Here is a 19,267-nt window from a genome sequence, read left to right as displayed (position 1 = left end):
GGGAGGCAGAGCTTGCAGTGAGCCGAGATTGTACCACTGCACTCCAGCCTGGGTGACAGAGCAAGACTGTGTCTCAAAAAAAAAAAAGAAAAAATGGGTTTTTAAAAGCAAGGATAATAATTTGTCAAATGAGCAATAGAAGGGTGTACTGACAGATGGAAACACTGGTTTCTCCATAGGTGTGGGAATAGGACAAGAGAATGAAGAAATGTATTTGGTACTATCAGAGAATAACTGAATGGACAGTTTTACTTCAGGATGGCGAGAAGTTAATGGTTTCAGTTCAGATCAAATTTTGAAATATTACAAATCTGAAAATGGTGGGTGGAATAAGTAGTTAACACTGTTAGATACATATGCCAACATCAGTGCTATGTAAAATTGAAATTAGAAGAGAATTTGACAATATCCCCTGCATGACAGTGTGGTTAAGTGTTAAAATTTCCACCTACAGGGAGAGAGAAAAGTGGGAAAGATTGGGGGTGACAATAACTATATCAGCAATATTTAGAATTTTTAAAGATGAAGTTGTCAGTGTGAAAGCTGTGTTATGTGATATGCTGAGTTATGTGATAACTAAGCATAATGCTCAGTTGGAAGAAAAGCCCCACAGGATAAATTGCATTGATTGCCATAAATCTCTTGATCAAAAACACAAAACACTTTGGTAACAAGATGATGAATATTTTAATGATGTCAACACTTAATTAACCCGTTTATGCCTAGTGTTCCATTATTGTAATGCTAAGCTTGTGGGAGTTATTTCTATCCCACTGCTCAAGGTCATCGCCAAGTTCTGATTTTTCACAAAAAAATTTTGCAACCTTTGGCATAAATTGGTTAAAACTGCAAATTAGGGCAATGTGAACCTGAAATACATTGAAATGTTTTTTAGTTGAGTAAAATTCCAAGCCCTTGCTTATCATCCCCTTCTCCCTCCAAATAAAAAGGTCATATTCATCGAAAGTCAGCAGGATCTATAGAATTGATTTATATATATCCAAATTGTGTTCTTTGCTAATATTTATTTAGTCCTTGTATTATCCCCAGACTGCACTTAGAAACAAAAAGTGATAATTTGCCAAACAGCTCGATTATGTTTAGAACCTGGAATGCACCAGGAGTGGTGGTGCACACCTGTAGTCCCAGCCACTCAGGAGGCTGAGGCAAGAGGATTGCTTGAGCCCAAGTGGTTGAGGCTACAGTGAGCTATGATTGTGCCACTGCACTTTAGCCTGGGCGACAGAATGAGACCCTGTCTCTAAGAAAAAAAGAAGAAGAATCTGGAATCCGTAATGATTAGATTGGAGGATTATCTAATCTTGCCCTTACTGTCCTATAAGTGCCATTTTTTCAGGGTCAAAATTAACAAATAGGTAATTATATGAAAACTGTTCTGCTCACTGAAATTTATATTGTGCAGATTTGTATTTGAGATAGCTGAAACTAATTATGGTAAACAAGGCCTAAGTTATGAAAATATTACCTATTAAGTGATATTAATTACCATATGGCTTTAGTAAGCCATAAGCATGTATTGTAAAGAGTTCCACTGACTTGTGCTCCCATATGGTCTCAAACATTTCTGGTTAATACCAGACTATTATGGTATTATAATTCAACATTTCCTCAAGTCTCTAGTGAAATAAGAATATGAAATTACTTAGGTTTTTCTAGAGTTTTTTGGGAGTTGGAGGGGATGAAGATTAATCTCTATTGCTCTATTAATTAAAAGTTATTAATATACCTTTTAAAAACATTGGTTATAATGTTTTAAAAAATGAGGCATTGGAATTACATACAAATTTCACTCAACCCATGTGGATTTCCCTGAGTAGAAATTGTACTGTGGCTAAAGTTTTAATCCTTGCTGCGTGAGGTAGTGCATGGATTATATCCCCATGCCTGAGATCGTGGAGCCCCCATTTTCAGGGATTATCTGAATTCCTGGATTTATGAATGTTAATCTGGGTCTGCCTTTTTTTTTTTTTTTTTTTTTTTAAATTTTGTTTTGTTTTGTTTTGTTTTGTTTTGTTTTGTTTGAGATGGAGTTTTGCCCTGTCGCCCAGGCTGGTGTGCAGTGGCGTGATCTCGGCTCACTGCAAGCTCCACCTCCCGGGTTTATGCCATTCTCCTGCCTCAGCCTCCCAAGTAGCTGGGACTACAGGTGCCCGCCACCACGCCTGGCTAAGTTTTTTGTATTTTTAGTAGAGACGGGGTTTCACCGTGTTAGCCAGGATGGTCTCGATCTCCTGACCTTGTGATCTGCCCGCCTTGGCCTCCCAAAGTGCTGGGATTACAGGCATGAGCCGCTGCACCAGGCCTTTTTTTTTTTTTTTTTGAGATGGAGTCTCGCTCTGTCACCCAGGCTAGAGTGCAGTGGTGCTATCTCAGCTTGCTGTAACCTCTACGTCCTGGGTTCAAGCGATTCTCCTGCCTCAGCCTCCTGAGTAGCTGAGACTACAAGCACACACCGCAATGCCCAGCTAATTTTTGTATTTTTAGTAGAGACGGGATCTCACCATTGCTGGCTAGGCTGGTCTCGAAATTCTGACCTCGTGATCCGCCTGCCTCGGCCTCCCAAAGTGTTAGGATTACAGGCATGAGCCACTGTGCCCAGCCTGGGTCTGCTTTTTATTGGTCCACTGCAACATGGAAAAACCAGAGACAGTGCAGTGAATTATTTTTAATAAATGTGAATGCATTTAACTTAGAATATAGTCTTACATTCCTGCATCATGTACTTCCTACTTGGTTGATGTTAAAAAATCCTTTTTTTGTAAAAATGTGGTAATTTTAAAATATCCTTGGCAAAATAAAGTTTGTCGATTCTTACTTGGACATCCAATTTTTGGGGGAAATTTTACCAAACAGTGAAATCCCAAAGTCTGAAAATCACTAAATTTAAAATCAGTAAAATTGATATTGAACCCAATTTGAAGGCTTGATGCATTAAAATTTAATACATAATAATATCGACCAAGTTCTTTTCAGATCATTAAAAGTGAAATCACAAGTTTTCAGTTTCTTCTAAACTGCTGAAGAATTTAAATGTACATGAGGTAGCAAAAATAGATATGAATAAAGGAGCAGATGTATTTTCTTGACCTACTATATTCTCTGTATCAGTGTCATCTCCAGCATCCTTTTTGGTAAACTATTTGGAGATAAACAAGAATTAAGATTTTTACTAAGCTGCAAGTGAAAATCACTAATATGCCCTTAATTTTACAATAACTGATGCATATAAGTCATTCCCATTTTTGTTTCTTAGTAGTTTTAAAGTTAATTTTCTGAATTAAGCTAAGTATAAAGGGGCGTCAAGGTGAAATTGTAAAATATTCATTGTTGCATAATCTCATTAAACCTCAGCTGTTTACATTGTATTGTATTTCTTCCTCAGTGAGAAAAAGAAAGAAAAGGAGCGTGAAGAATTGTGGAAAAAATTGGAGGATCTGGAGTTAAAGAGAGGTCTTAGACGTGATGGAATAATTCCAACTTAACAAAAACAATGACAACGACATTACTAACCTGTGGAGTCACACATTTATGTAGTAGAAGATGGAGCAACAGTTTTCTGTATTGTGCAACTTTACAGTAGATTTCACATTTGTTTCATTATTACAACAGCACTGTATATACCTGTCTCTAAGTAAAGGAAAAAACAAAATAAGGACTTCAATCCAAAGTTTGGACAGTAGATGGACTTCTCAGAACTTTGCAAACATAATCATTGTTCTAACCCTCTTTTAAAAAAAAAAATCGGTCTTCAAAGATCTGTTGATGAAATTGCTATGTTAAAATTCCATTATCGGGAGTTCCTTATTTATCACTAGCAGAGAGTATGATACAATTTTCAAATGTGAACAATCTTAAATTTAGCTTGTCTTTCTGCTAAGCTGTTAAATGTATTTATAGTAAAGGAAGAAAAAAAGACTGTCATTTCCTTATAAGTTTGTATAACATCCTCCTCTGGATAACTTGACTGTAATTTGACATCTTTTTCTTTTGCACATCTTCCTGAGTTGAATGTCCATGTGGAATGGGGTCATGAATTATAAAAGTCCCTGATAAAAGTTCTGTTTACTGGGGTGAACATCTTTCCAGTAAGCAGGTAGTCCTGGTACTCCTTCAGTTTTAAAATTAGGAGTTAGAAGAGGTGATAAACATAGTAGGGAAGGGAATATTGGATTCATGCATCAGTTTATGGTGAATCCAAATCAATGTCTTGAATCCTTTGAAAACAGGCACTGGGACATCACAGACTTCAGTACCTGACCAGTATTAGTTGCATATATCATTGAACACACATACCAGAGATGTTTTAGAAATGCGAGAAAAACATCCTTTTGGACCATTTGAAATAAGAAAGACAAACACTAAACAATACAACCATGAAATTGATCGCCAGGATTGCAAATCTAATTGGGAAAAGAGTTGAGCAAACAGCTTGGACTGTTTGGAGTTGTTGCCTTACTTTTTAATATGTATTTATAAAGTATTCCAGCAAAAGAGGATGTAGCCTCTGGGAAAAAAACATGTTACAGTGTTTTTTGTAGATTCTCGTTCTATATCTCATCACAGCGCCAGCCCTGTTTTTAGCCGGAAAGGATTCAGGATAAACATTATTATGCATTCTGAATTGGATGCATATTCCTAACTACTGTATTTGTTACCAAAAGTGGTTCTACAAATGCTACTGAAAAAAAATCTGGAAATTCCTAATGTCCTGAGTATTAATAATAAAGTTTAAAAAATGCTTTTATATCAAAGGTGCATCGTGACCAAATTGTTTAGGAAAAAAAAACAAACAAAATCTAGGGCTGTATTATATATATATATATCTTATTGGCTCTCTGCTTTGTATTTAAATGAAGAATCTTACATCTTGGGTAGGCAAACTGCTGATAAAACTTGTGTACATTATGTACTTACCTAATGCAGTTGAATTATTATGTACTGAAAGATACGTGTTTGGGGGTTTATTTCCAGGATGCTTTTGCTTGTTATGGACATGGCAGCAGTGAGTTGGTAATCCTAAACCATCACTTCCAGCAGTATTCATGGAATAGAGCTGATTCTGTGTTCATGTGTTGAATTGTGATAGTAGCAAACATGAACATTTGAACTATTGTTGCTCTTAATAGAAATACAATATAAATATGGGCTTGTATATTTTCTTCCTTACATTTGAATATAAAGTAGAATATGTAGTTCTATTATTTTCAAGAAAAAGGAAGAAAAACTGCTGACCTTTCTCCCCCATAAAGTTTTTCAGGATGATCAGGTCACAGTGTGTATGTAAGAGTCAGCTAATTATGGATATTGTCATCTGGGTAACTTTGTAAAAAAACAAAAACAAAATTAGCATTGTTAATTCCAAAAAAAAAACCCCAAAAAACCAGCAGTTAAAAAAAAAAAAAGTCATATGCAACACCAGGCACAACGTGGTTTAATGGAATTAATAGTTTTTTTTGTTTTTTTTTTTTTAAAGAACATTGATGGGGATTCACTGTAAAGTTGGCAGAGGCTGCCAAAGACAAAACAACTGACTTTAAAAATGCTGGAACAAAGTGATAAAAAATAAATTTTTAACAAATCTTCTCCTTTTTAGCCCTTGTCATTTTAGCCCTTTAGTTTCCACTTTGCATTATATTTATTTTTGATAGTATAAACTTTTGTTTGCCATTAATTCATCTTTTTAGGTAGAAGACATTAAAATCGCAGGTTTATGAAGAATCTCTGCCCATTGGGATGAAATGCAGTCATTTGAAATGAGAAAGGCCAGGATCCTTTTTTGCACCTTACCCTGTCTTCAAGAGGAAAGGTGAACACTTACAGCTATCCTCCTTGATGTCAATTTTGTATGTTGATCATTCCAAACTGAGAAGAATAAAATTTTAGACATATTTAGAGAATCAATTAAGCTATATGTCTAAAATTCATAGGGCAACTTCTGAGAAGAAACACTGTCTTTTTCTTTTTTAATGGAAAGTGACAATGTGACATAGTCACGTTGTGTGCGGTGACGCAGAGTAACTGAGGTAATCTGACTGTTGCACTATGTGACATATTTCAGGACGTACTTGCTGCATTTGCAGCAGCCCTCTCTCTCCGTCCCTTCCCACAATTCTGCTGTTGCTGCAACTTGAGTTAATTGTGACAAACGCATCTTTGTGTTATATTTTGTTTGCTTCATAATTTCCAGAACTATATATAAATATATTTTTAAAATAGCAAATATTGTAGTTAGCGAGTGATGATCACTCCAACCTTATCCTTACCATATTGGTTTCAGGGATAGGATTAAGAGTGTCTTTGGAAGAGAAAAGTACAAACAACCCTGTGGTTTAGAATGATGCTGAGGCCTTAGGCTGTGGGCCTAGAACAACTATGTGAGTGAATTCACCCATCTCATACTTTGAATCAAGCATGCATTCCTTTTTCTCATTGTGCAAGTATCTTACCCCAGTTGTTTTCCTTCAGTGTTGAGTTTTTGTCCTTTTAAATTTTATTGTATTTTGCTCTCCCTAACATTTGACTGTTTTTTATAAAAGAAAAGAAAAAATAATAAAAAAAAAAAAAGAAAGAAATAATACCCTTGATGCCGCTGGATACTCACAAGCAGGGTTATGCTCCTTTATCTTAGGCTTGTTTGCCTAAATGAAAGGGTTTAATTTATTTTGTACCTCCTATGCGTGGGATAGTCCAGGGTGCAGAGCCAGGACTTGCTTGTAATTGCACCTGCTATACTTAAATGTATAGCCCTAGGCTCAATCACACTATGGAAAGAAACAAAAAAAGTATATTTAGAGCTTTAAAAGCTTTTTTATTTTTTTGTGGGGATGAGGGTGGGATGGGAAAGGGATGTATGGATGTTACTGGCATTTTTAAGTGTTTTAGAGTTTTTTGGGGTTTGGGGTGGTTTTTTTTCCTTGTTTTCCTTTTTTCCTTTTAATTGGATGCACTGACCTGGCCCAGGAAATGAAGAGATTCTCTTTTGATGCTATTACCAATGTTATCATAAAGTGACAGTCACCTGTAACAAAAAGGTGGCACCAGACATGATCACTGATGTTTTATTTGCACATCAATATTTTTATTTTTGTATTCTGGCTCAGCTGCTTCTCTGAGTGGAGTTAAGGAATGAGCCACAAAGGATTTTTGTAGTAGGTATATTGGCATTGCATTTTATATTCCTCTATATTTAATTTTTAAAATCTAAAAGAAGGATTGTGCATCTTGAGAGAAAGTTGAGCAAATTGTGATCTAGCGGAATGTTAATTTGTGCTGCTTCTTGTGCACGATAGCAGCAGTAGTATCTCTTGGAAATAAACATCCCATATTATGATGTCTATGAATATAGGTTTCCTTTTTTTCCTTCCCTCCCTCCTTCCCCCACCTTTCTCTTTTTTTTCTCCCTCAGCCTCTCCTTTCCTCCCTCCCTCTTCCCTTCCTCTTTCTTTACTTTTTTTGAAATCACTTATTGTAAATAAGTTGTAATCCAAACCTCATGTATCAATGGGGAACTTTCAAATATAAATATTACCAATGCATTTTCTGGTTGTTGTCTGATTTTTGATTGAAATGAGAATGACATGTCTGTTGCTTTTGGTTTGAGGACTTCACTTTAGCTTCATAAATCTTTTGGTATTTTAGTATTTCGTTGTTTTAGCAGGAGAGGGCAGCAAAAGTTCATTTTCCCTGTTAGTAATGCTGTGGTTCATGATCGGTTTTAAATTTAGCTGTGTGTGCGTTTTTTTAAACAGCATCTCTTTGTGAGTAGAGGTAAAAATGAAACATTTTTGATATGGAAAGTTGCATATGAAAATTATAGACTGGTTCAACCAGACAGTGAAGACTTCTGATCCACCTCAGACGTAAAATGCCACAAAACAATCTTCCACCTCTGGCTAAAACATGCTACTTCCTTTTCAAACACCATAAAATACAAGCTGAGTCTTAAACACTTGGAATTTAAAATGTTTTTCTTTGGAAATGATTTGCTTTCTTCAGAGTGGTAACAGAAACAAAAACGAAGGTGCTCCCCAAAAAGAAATGTAACCTTCCCCTTTCACAGATGTGTGAGAGGTTCTGTACTGTGGGTGCATCATAATAAAGAAGCAGTGAAGAGTTTTCAGGTGCCTGACTGTTTTTGTTTGTTTGTTTCTGAACTCCGTGGCCTTTTGAACCATACAAATACTAGATTTGATTGACTTAGCTTTGAGGCAGTGGGGTTGGTATGTTCAGGCTTTCATTTTGAGAAGTCAGTTTATGATTATGAGTATGTAATATTGGGAAATGGTCCAGTATCTATTGCTGTATAACATACTACTCCAAAAGTAGCAGCTTAGAAGAACAACAATTTATTCTCATCACAAATCTATAGTTTGGGAAGGACTTAGTGAGAACATCTTGTCTCTGATCCTCGAGTGTCAACCAGGGTGTCACAGGTGGGGCAGGAATCTTCACTTCCAACATGACTCACTTACATGGTTGACAAGTTAGTGCTGACAGTTGGCTTGGAGTTCAGCCAGGGGTCTCAGTTCTTCCTCACAGTACTTTCTTCTTGGGCTTCCTCACAGCATGGCAGCTGGGTTCTAGGAGGCAGGAAGTGAAAACTGCCTCTTCTTTGAGGCCTGGGCTCGGAAACTATCATGGCATCACCTCCATCATATTCTATTGGTCAGGCGGTCACAGAGCCTGCTCAGATTCAAGTGGAGGGGACATAGTCCTCACTGTGAATCAATGAGAAGTGTTTTCAGTAATTTGCAGTTATCTGTAAGCTACCATAGGATAGTTTTTTTTTTTAAGTAAAGTATTTGATTTAGGTGTGATCTACTCCCTTAGCTAATTAAATTACATCAAATTTGGAACCATGTGGAATTAACCAATTTATATTTCATATTAAAATTAATCGGTGTGGAAAGGAAAAGCCCTTGTAAATGTCAGCAATTTTGTATTTCAAAGCATAACCACTTGTAGCACCTGAAGATCACCTCCTGGTTAGTTAGAAGAAACTTGTAACAAAAAATTTTAGGGTTCAAAAGACTTAAGAGATGATTTTAAGAAAATATCTAATTCTTTGCATAATGTTGCTTCCTGTCTATAAATATTTACAAGAATGGAGGCAAAATAAATGTACAATAAAGATACAGATTTTTATATAAGTAGTATGTCTATTAGTAATGTTTCTATTAGATTAAGTTTACATTATGCTTTTAAATTTTTTTAAGGGAGACCAAAGTATGTGATAGTTAAAGGGGAATTAGTTTGACTTTTTTTTTAATGATAGTATTGCTTTTTTATTATTAGGCACGTACTTTTTGTGGACCACTGGAAACATGAGTAGATAAACATTTATTGCCTCTCAGCCAAGTGAGAGAACCTCTGGATAGATTCTTAATTTTATTATTTAAAAAAATCAATGAGATTATTAGCCTTATTAAACACATGGGGAAATTGAGACTCACAAATTAAATAATGGGTCCAAATGTACATGATTGATTCATCTATGATGCATGTTCATACACATTCTCAGAAAGGCAGAATTATTTGCTTTTATGATTGTTTTTTGTGACCTAAGAAACCATTCTTCCCCCGTTTTCCTATCCCAGGCCGAAAAACATTCTCTTACGTTTTTCTGTAAGAGCTTTATAATTTTAGCTTTTATATTGAGGTCTGTGATTCATCTTGGATTATTTTCTTATGTGTAGGTTGTAAAATAGGAATCTAGATGCAGTTTTTCCATGTGGATTCTCAGTTATTGTGGGGCCAGTTGTTGAAAAGTCTCCCAAAGAACGGCTTTCTTGTCAAAACGCTACCTTAAAAGTGTGTATCTAAGTCTGAGTTCTCTTTTCTGTTCTAATGGTTGATATTTTTATCTTTATGCCAGAACCACACTGTCATGATTGCTGTAGCTTTATAATAGTCTTGAATCAAGTTGTCTTTCAGTTTTGTATTTTTCAAAATTGCTCTCAGTATTCTAAGTCCTTTGCATTTCTACATAAAATTTAGAAGCAGCCTGTTTAAAAAAAAAAAAAAAAAAAAAAAGCCTGGGTGGGAGTATGATTGGGGTTACATGAGGGCTGTGCTCTCATGAATGGATTGATGCCATTACTGGAGACTGGGGGTGGGTTTGTTATTACAGGGAGTGGGTTCATTGTATTTAATAAAAGGGTGAGTTTGGTTCTCTCTCTCTTCTCCCTCTCTCTCTCTCTCCCTCCCTCCCTCCCTCTCCTCTCCTCCCCCTTATACCTCCCCATCTTGCCTTCCATCTTGGGATGAAAAGCAGGAAGGTCCTTGCCAGATGCCAGCACCTTGATATTGGACTTCCCAGCCTCCAGAACTGTGAGAAATAAATTTCTTTATAAGTTACCCAGTCTCTGGTATTCTGTTATAACAGCACAAAATGTACTAAGACATAATCCATAAACATGGTATTGCTCTTCATTTAGTCTTAATTAAATGTGTTGTTAGCCGTAGATTTTTCCTAGATGCCTTTTATCAGATTGAGGAGGTACCTTTTTATTTCTAGTTTGCTGAGAGTTTTTATCATGAAGAATGTTATTTGTTAAATGCTTTTTAAATATATTAAAATGATATGATTTTTTTATTGTGCTTAATTGCATTAAATTTCTGGGATAAACTATCTGTGTAGGTTGTAAGATGGGAATATAGATCTCTCTGTGTGTGTGTGTGTGTGTGTGTATCATTGAACTTAAATCTCTAAATTTATAATCTTTCATGGTATTTGTGGTAAGTTTCTAGTCAAATATTTGAAGAATTATTTTTCATATATTCTCTCTGCCCCATTCTTTCTATTGTCTTCTTCTGTGACACTAATTCTTTATTAACTTTTTGGTATTGTACTATAGGTCACAGAGGTACTGTTGATTACAAATTGTTTTTAATTGAGATGAAATTCACATAGTAAAAGTAGCCATTTTATAATGTACGATTTATTGGCATTTGATATATTCACAATACTGTGCAACCATCATTTCTATCTAGTTCAAAATATTTTCGTCCCCCTAAAAGGAAACACAGTACCCGTGAGGCAGTCACTTCCTATTCTTCTCTCAGCCCCTGGCAACCACTAATCTGCTCTCTGCCTTTATGGATTTACCTATTCTGGATATTTCATATCAATAGAATCATATAATATGTGACCTTTTGTGTCTGACTTCTTTCACTTAGAATAATATTTTTGAGGTTCATTTATGTTGTAGCATGTATCAGTACTTCATTCTTTTTAATGGCTGAATAACCTGTCCTATGGATATACCACATCTCTTTATTCATTTATCAGTTTATGTGCATTTAGGTTATTTTTACTGTATGGCTCTTATAAATAGTGCTTCTAGGAACATTCATTTTAGTTTTTGTTTGAATACCTATTTTTAATTCTTTTGGCTAATTCTTTAATTCTTTTTGGTAATTGTAGAATTGCTGTTTCACTTTTTGAGAAACTGTCAAACTTTTTCACAGCAGCTGCATTATTTTACATTCTTGCCAGCAGAGGGTTCTAATCGCTCCACATCCATGCCAGGACTCGTTTTCTCATTGTTGTTATTGTCATCTTAGTGGGTGTGCCATGTTCTTTCTTAAAGAGTGTCTTTTTTTTTTCCAGTGTTCTTTAAATTAGATAACTTACTGATTTATCTTTAAGTTCACTGGTTGTTTCCTGTCATCTTTATTTGCTGTTAAACCCATACAGTACTTTTTTTCTTTTAGATATTGCATTTTTTACCTTAGAATTTCTACTTGGTTCATTTTTATAGTTTCTCTTTCTCTGTTGAGATTGCCTATCTCATCATTCACTGTATCTCTTAACATCACTGAGCATAATTAGAATATTTGTCATAAATTTCTTGTTTGCAAATTCCAACATCAGGGTCATCTCAGGATCTGTTTTTAAGTCTTTTTCTTGAGAATTTGTCACATTTTCCTGTTTTTTCATAGGTCAAGCAATTTTGGATCCTGTCCTGGTTATATTGAATATTATGTTATGGGAACTTTGTATTCTGTAGTATTCCTCTGAAGAATTTTGATTATTTTGTTTTAGCCAACAATTAACTTGGAAGGACTCAAACTGCCACCTCCTCTGGGGCAGCAGCTGAAGCTCAAATCTCAGTTCAATTATTTTATCCTTCCCTGCAGTTTGTTCTGTGTATGCAAGGGCCGGATTAGCCATAGATTTGGGCTGAGTTATATGCAGGATTTGGTTTGCTCTTTTCTGAGTCTCTCTTTTGTGGGGTATGCCCTCACTCCCAGTGTCTATGGTTGCCCTGAACTCTCTCTTCTGATTCTTCAGACTAGAAAGACAGTTTTTCTGTTGGTGTTCTACCTCACGTAGTGTTGACTCTCAGCCTAAAACTCATAAGCGTGGAAACCTTACCCAATATCATCCTTTTCTTCCTGAGTTGACTTCCCTCCAGAATATGCTTTTCAGGGCTTTCTAGTTGCTTTCCTTCCTTTGTATTTTGCACTTTATTCTTTGTATTTTGGCTAGATTTTATCATGTTTATCTGCAAGAGGAGGTTTAGTAGGATTTCAATCAGATATTCTGAAAGCAGATTTTCCCTCAAAGGTTATGTTATGGAGAACCGTAGCTTTTTCCCCTGACACATATCTATTCTGCATATCAGGCATCATGCTAAGTCAAGATTATTATAGTTTCCCACATATCAGCCATTTACATATCACTGTCACGAATTTTGCCATAAACAGTTGACTCTTCAACAACATGGGCATTAGGGGCATTGACTCCCCTCATAGCTGAAAATCTTTTGACTCCCCAAGAGCTTAACTGCTAATAGCCTACTGACCAGAAGCTTTACCAGTAACATAAAAAGTCAGCTAACATATGTTGTGTATGTTTGCAAGTTTTGTATGTTATATGTATTATATACTGTATTACAATAAAGTAAGCTATAGAAAAGAAAATGTTATTTAGAAAATCATAAGGAGAGTATGTTTACTGTTCACTAAGTGGAAATGGATTAGCATAAAGGCCTTCATCCTTGTCATCTTCACGTTGAGTAGGCTGAGGAGGAGGAGGAAGAGGAGGGATTGGTCTTGCTGTCTCAGGGGTGGCAGGGGCAGAAGTAAATCCATGTATAAGTGCTATTCAAACCCATGTTGTTCAGTGGTGATATGTACTGTGTTTTACTTGTAACTTAGCTTATTTAAAAATGACTCATTTTAATTCAAATTTATTTGTTTTTTAAACTTTTTATTTTTAGATAATTTTTGACTTAAGGAAGTGTTGAAAAATAGTACCAGGAATTCCTGAGTACCCTACTTCCTCCTCAACTTCCCCTTGTGTTAACATCTTCTATAACCATAGAACACTTATCCTTGGTACAATTATCTTAGATAAAGTACTATTAACTAAAATACAGAACTTATTCCAATTTCACCAGTCTTTCCTTTAATGCCCTTTTTGTCTTTCAGAATTCAGTCCAGACTCCACATTATATGTTATGTCTCCTTGGTCTTTTCCAATCTGTGACAGTTCCACAGTCTTTCCCTAAATTCCACAACTGATACTTTTGTACTTTTCCAGTGGATTTTCAGAAAGCCCCTCAATTTGGGTTTTTCTGATATTTTCTCATGATTAGATTGCAGTGAATACATTGTTTGGAAAGGCATTTCAGAGATGATATTCCTCTTTTAGTGCATGATATCGGGGGTACGTGTTGTTAGTGTGTATTACTGGTGATGTTAACCTTGATCATTTGGCTATGGTTCTGTTTAGAAGGACTTTGCCCCATAAAATTACTATTTTTCTTTTTATAATTACTAAATACTTTGGAGGAAATACTTAGAGACTATGTAAATGTCTATTTCTGCTCAAACTCTTGTCTGCTGATTTTTAGTACAGTGTTCTAATGGCAGTTTTCTATTTTCTCTCATTCCTAATAAATTTATGAATTGAAATTCCTCTGTAAGGAAGAGTAGTTACTTCTTCCCCATTTATTTATTGCTTCACATATTTATATGTATGTGGACTTGTGGATTTAATTTTATCCTTTGGGTTATAATCCAGTACTCTTATTATTTTAAGTTGTTCCATTGGGAGCTTTTTCAGGTTGGCTCCCATGACCTTTTGATATGTGCAACCCACTCCATACACACACCTGTCTTTTTTAAAGCACTTTCTTTCTTTCTGGCACCACTACATGCTTCAGGCTTATTTTACATTTTTCCTGCCCTAGCCCCAGGAACAACCAGTTCTTTAGTGAATCTTGCCTTCTTTTATTAGAGAATGGTATTTAGAAACCAAGATCTGGATGCTGGATGTGTTCATTGCTACTGTTTCTAGCCCCTCCCAGAAATCCTAGAGATTTCTAGAATATATATGTATGTACACTACTGCATACATACATCTGTATTTCCATATTTATCTGCATATATTTTAAAAAACATGAATACATTATTAAGACCTCCAACTCTAATCCAGCACCACAGAGTTCATTCTAGCTTCTCCCTTTCCTTATTTGTAACTCCCTTCTCCAACAGTGATAAAACTGGTAATATGATCTGTAATATATTTACTTATTTGTTCAACTTTCATATACAAGTAAGGTAGTTTCAGAGTTCTTAACCAATACCTGTATAAGAAACAAATTTACCAACTATAGTACAGCATCTGTATACAGTTCTTTTTGTCTTTAGCTTCACAGTATTCATTTAAAGCACTGCTTTCCACAGCAATTTAGGTCAACTCCTTTCTTCCCCATCCACTTCAGTGTGGTTATTATAATTAATTTGTAATAAAGTTAGTCATTTGTCATAGTCTTCTTTTTGTCTTTTCCTTCACATCTTGGTTGATTTAAAAAACATTAAATATAGCACAATTTATTTCTTTGTCTTTTACAGTCCTGTGGTTTGGACAAATGCATAGAACCTGGTATCTACCACCACAGTTCCATGTGGAAGAGTTCCAGTGCCCCTCAAAACTTCCTCATGCTCCTCCTTTATAGACAGTTCCTCTTGTCAGCCCAAGTCATAGGAACCACTAATCTATTTTCCTCCCTATGGTTTTGCCTTTCCAGAGTGCCATATAAATGGGATCATACAATATGTAGCCATACAGATAGACCTATCTTATTTCACTTAGCAAAATGCATTTAAGATTCATCCATGTTGTGTGAATCAATAGTTTACTGCTTTGCTGCTGAGTATGTTCCATTGTTTCTTTGTCTACTTGCCAGTTAAAGGACGTCTGGGTTGTTTCCAATTTTTGGTAAATAATTTTGAATAAAGCTACTATAATCATTTGTGTGCAGGTGTTTGATAACAAGTTTTCATTTCTCTTTGGTATATACCTAGGATTACCCAGATTCAGATTTATAGGGTCCACTGGGTGGCCATAAAAATGGGTGAAAAAGACTCTCATCAAGGTACATACTTCTGTAATTTTCACAACATATGAAGAATAAAGAGTAGACAGATTTTAAAATCTCCCAGTAGGGGGAAAACATTTAGAGAATCAAGAATCACAATGACTGATCTCCTCAAAAGTATCACTGGGTGAAAAAGACAATGGGATAATGCTTTTACATTTTTAAGGAAAAGTGATTTTCAACCTAGACTTCCATATGCAGCCAATCAGTTGTGAGGGTTGAGGTTTTAGACATGCTGTATTCAGAAAATTTGCATCTCATGCATTTTACTTAGGTTCAAAACTGCTTGAGGATGTACTCCAGCAAAACGAGAATAAAACAAGAAGGCAGAGGACAGGATCCCGGAAACAGTGGATCCGTCCTAGGAGGGCACCAATGGGAAATACAATAGTTACATAGCAGGCCTAGAAAGCAACCAGTGCAGATTGAAGCATGGGGATAAAACACTCTGCAAGCAACAAAAAAGGGGCAGGGGAGGGTCGAAGGAAGGACTTTGTAGAAAAACTGATACAATAATTGGAAAGGATTAATGAAGTGTAAATGGCAGGGTAAGAGAATAAGACAGGGAATTAGAGACTCTAGGGGAGAAAGCTTCATAAGAGGAAAAGTAATCAGTATATTACTGGGCTGGCAGAGAATATTTATAGTCATATTAGTCACAAACTTTGATTATTGATTTAATTAATAATGGCACTATAGCTCTATTAGGGTAGGAGTGAAGAGGTATAGGTGGTACAAGAGAGCTGAATCCTTAATGTTTGTAGAGTTGCTAAAACAAGAAAGAGCAGTATAAGCAAATTGGAAATGTGGAAGCAATTACTGACAGTTTAAGAAGTTAAAATTAGTTAAAAGTAGTCAAAAAAGGAGAGAAGAGAGTGTTCATGCAGGAGGTATAACCATGTTTTACTGAAGTCTCAATGCCTGAAAAATGGGTCAGATAAATAGCCTGCATTCTTTTTTCAAAAGCTCAGTGTCACAAACCTGAGACAGACTCAGCAGATTGAGACAGGCCTATTGGTATAAAGGGGCTTTCTTTGAGGCCAGCGTGATGACATATATAAAGAGAAAGCAGATCCACATCAAGTGTTAGGAAGGAACAGGTTGCCTGATACCTACCCAGATACATACATTTTATTTTTTTATCTTTTATTTTTTATTTTTTTTTAGCTTTTGAGAATGCAGGGGTCAGGAATTGATTTGTGCCACTGTTTATTGTATCCCAGATTAGAAAGAAACCTGGCACAAATAGCCTCCTAGTTTGCTTGAATGAAGAAATGTGAACATCAGATGGTGTTAATGAGTTAGGCGTTTACAGGCTATTTCACTGACACAAAACGGATATTATCACTGTTCCCCATTGCACTTCAGCACCTGGAGCGTCTCAGACAATAGTGAATTCACGTAATGAGCAATCTGAAGTGTCAAGTGATGATGACTGAACAAATCAAGCTTGTGGATTTGCAAAGGAAGGCCAATTTCTTTGTGAGAACTCCGGAACAACATTGTCTCTTTAGAAAGCCCAGTGCTGGCTACAGGAGGTCTGGCTGGCTGGGAAGGGACCACATGGAGGGACCTGAGAGAAGGCCATTGGCGGGAGAGGGAAAGGAAGTTTATTGCTTCCGCAGACTGTAAATCTCAGGGCCGAAGGTCACCAGGCAACCTTGTGGGGGCTGTAGTTTCATATCCTTCTTATTGGTAATTTGATGAGGAATTATCACAGAGAGGAACCTCTGAAGATCCATAAATGCTGGCTGAAAGGACAATTTAGCTAAATTACAGCAGATGGGGGAGAGAAGGGAAGTGCTGGGGAGAATCATTTTAAAAGCTTATGAATAAGAAACACATCAATAGGAGGCTTTATTTTCATTAAGAAATTACATGCATCCTTTCATTTTTACTGTTTATCAAAGTGTAATATCCTTGCAGAAAACTGCGTGTGTCATACATGAGTGGCTTGCTGAATTTTTACTGGTTTCTTTTTAAAGACAAAAACGAGAAACTGAAGTGAGAGAGAGAAGATAGGTTGGGAAAGACTGTATTCTGCTCTGTCACCATCTAGTGACAAGAGGCTGTGATGCTCCAGTGTATACCTGGTGGCCAGGTGTGGCTGTGTCTCCACTTCTAGAAGGACCAGTCATGATTTCCTCAGGCGTGACTTCCTGTGGGGGTGCCCACAACAATGACTGTCCTGGCCAACTGCATGGTTGTATTCAGCAACACCTGGGAGAGCGGTATGTCTCCAGGTTTAGGTTATAAAAGAAACAGGACTATGAGCACCTAAAGGAATACATACAAATATCTTGCTATGTTTTTTCCCAGGAAACTCATGGTTTGTTTCCATCCTGTGGTTCATCACTGATTCAGATAAACGACAGAAAGCCTGAAGAAAGGGCAATGGATTGATGTCACTCCTCTTTCTAGAACCTTTCCAAAACTACCTGATACGCAAGGGATAAAAACTAGACTCCTGACCACGGCCTTCAAGGTGATGCTACCTCTCATCCTCTCTCCCACTGCTCCTCTCCTTTTCTCACCCATCCTAACCCCACTGGCCACCGTCCTGTCCTTGGCCATGCCTCAGGGCCTTGCACTTGCTGTTTCCTCTGCCCCTGGCACTTTGTATGGTTGGCTGCTTTTCACCCTCTTTGCTTAGATGTCAACTCGTCAGTGGACTCTTTTGACTGGTCTACCTAAAACAGGGTCCCTTCTCCCAAATCAATCCCATCTCATCATCATATTTATTTACTGAATAGCTGACCGCCATTTGAAATTACCTTTTACTTAATTTGTTTACTTACCTGTTGACTACCTCCCTTTCTAGAATGTCAGCTCTATCATGGCAAAGGCTTTGTCTCACTCATAGCAGTAGCCCAGCTCCTAAAATAAAAGTGCCTTGCACATTGTTGGTACTCAGTAAGCATGTGTTGGATAAATAAGTGAATGAATAATAAATGCATAATAAACATATCCACTAGCTAAGTATTTGCAGAGTGAGCCCATTTTTTTTTCTCTGTGGGAAGTCGCCACAGGGCCTTGAGCATAGAAGTCTGAGTGCTGTGCTCTACATAGAGACTCCTGGAAAGCCCTGGCTAGTTTGCTGAAGTTTTTATCAGTTATCTGTTGCTGTATAACACTTTATTACAAACTTAGCAATGTAGAACAAAACACATACATTGTCTGAGAGTTTCTGCGGATTAGGTATCTGGGCGTGGCTTAGCTGGGTCTTCTGCTGAGATCATGAGGCTATAGTCGAGGTATAGTCCAGAATTATGGTCTATTATTAAGGACTGACTGGGGAAGGATCTGCTTCCAGGCTCACATGGTTGTTGGCAGAATGCAGTTCCTTGCAATTATAAAACCGAGAATCTGTCTCTTGCTGGCCTTTGGCTGGGTGCTACCCTCAGTTTCTAACTGGCTGTTGACCAGAGACGATCCTCAGTTCCTTACCCTGTGAGCCTCCCCACCATGGCTGCTTGCTACAGAAAGGCAGCAAGGAGTCTTCTAGCAAAATGGGCATTACAGCCTTATGCAGCGTGATCACAGAAGTGGCGTGTCATCACCTTTGCCGTATTCTATTGATTACGGTCATGAGCACAGGCTGCACTCAGGAGACAGGATTACACAACAGTGTGAATGCCAAGAAGCGGCGATCAATAAGGCCATCTCAGAGTCTGTCCACTACAGTTTGCTCTCTGATTCTCAATGATTTGCCCCCTCCCACGTGTCCCTTCACATGCAAAATACATTCATCTTCTCCCAAGGGGTGAAGAGTCTCATCCCATTACGGCATCTGTTCAAAGTCTAGAATCTCACCGTCTCTTAGAAACTTCACTCTGGGTGAATTTCCCCTAGAT

General features: G+C 36.9%; 1 protein-coding gene across 4 annotated transcripts in view; it reads left to right on the top strand.

The window, feature by feature from the left end:
• Positions 1 to 8,144, top strand: part of PPP2R5E (protein phosphatase 2 regulatory subunit B'epsilon) — a 174,586-nt gene extending 166,442 nt beyond the window's left edge. For all 4 annotated transcript variants that reach the window (XM_025391834.1, XM_025391836.1, XM_025391833.1 and 1 more), the window contains one exon: positions 3,404 to 8,144. In XM_025391834.1, coding sequence (XP_025247619.1) covers positions 3,404 to 3,503 — 100 coding nt within the window. In that variant the 3' untranslated portion in view covers positions 3,504 to 8,144. The remainder of the gene's footprint in view (positions 1 to 3,403) is intronic.
• Positions 8,145 to 19,267: the final 11,123 nt, after the last annotated feature.

The sequence above is a fragment of the Theropithecus gelada genome, chromosome 7b (assembly GCF_003255815.1).
Source record: "Theropithecus gelada isolate Dixy chromosome 7b, Tgel_1.0, whole genome shotgun sequence".
In the NCBI taxonomy this organism is placed as follows: domain Eukaryota; kingdom Metazoa; phylum Chordata; class Mammalia; order Primates; family Cercopithecidae; genus Theropithecus; species Theropithecus gelada.
The sequence above is the reverse complement of the archived record's forward strand: the minus strand, read 5'-3'. Positions and strand labels throughout refer to the sequence as shown.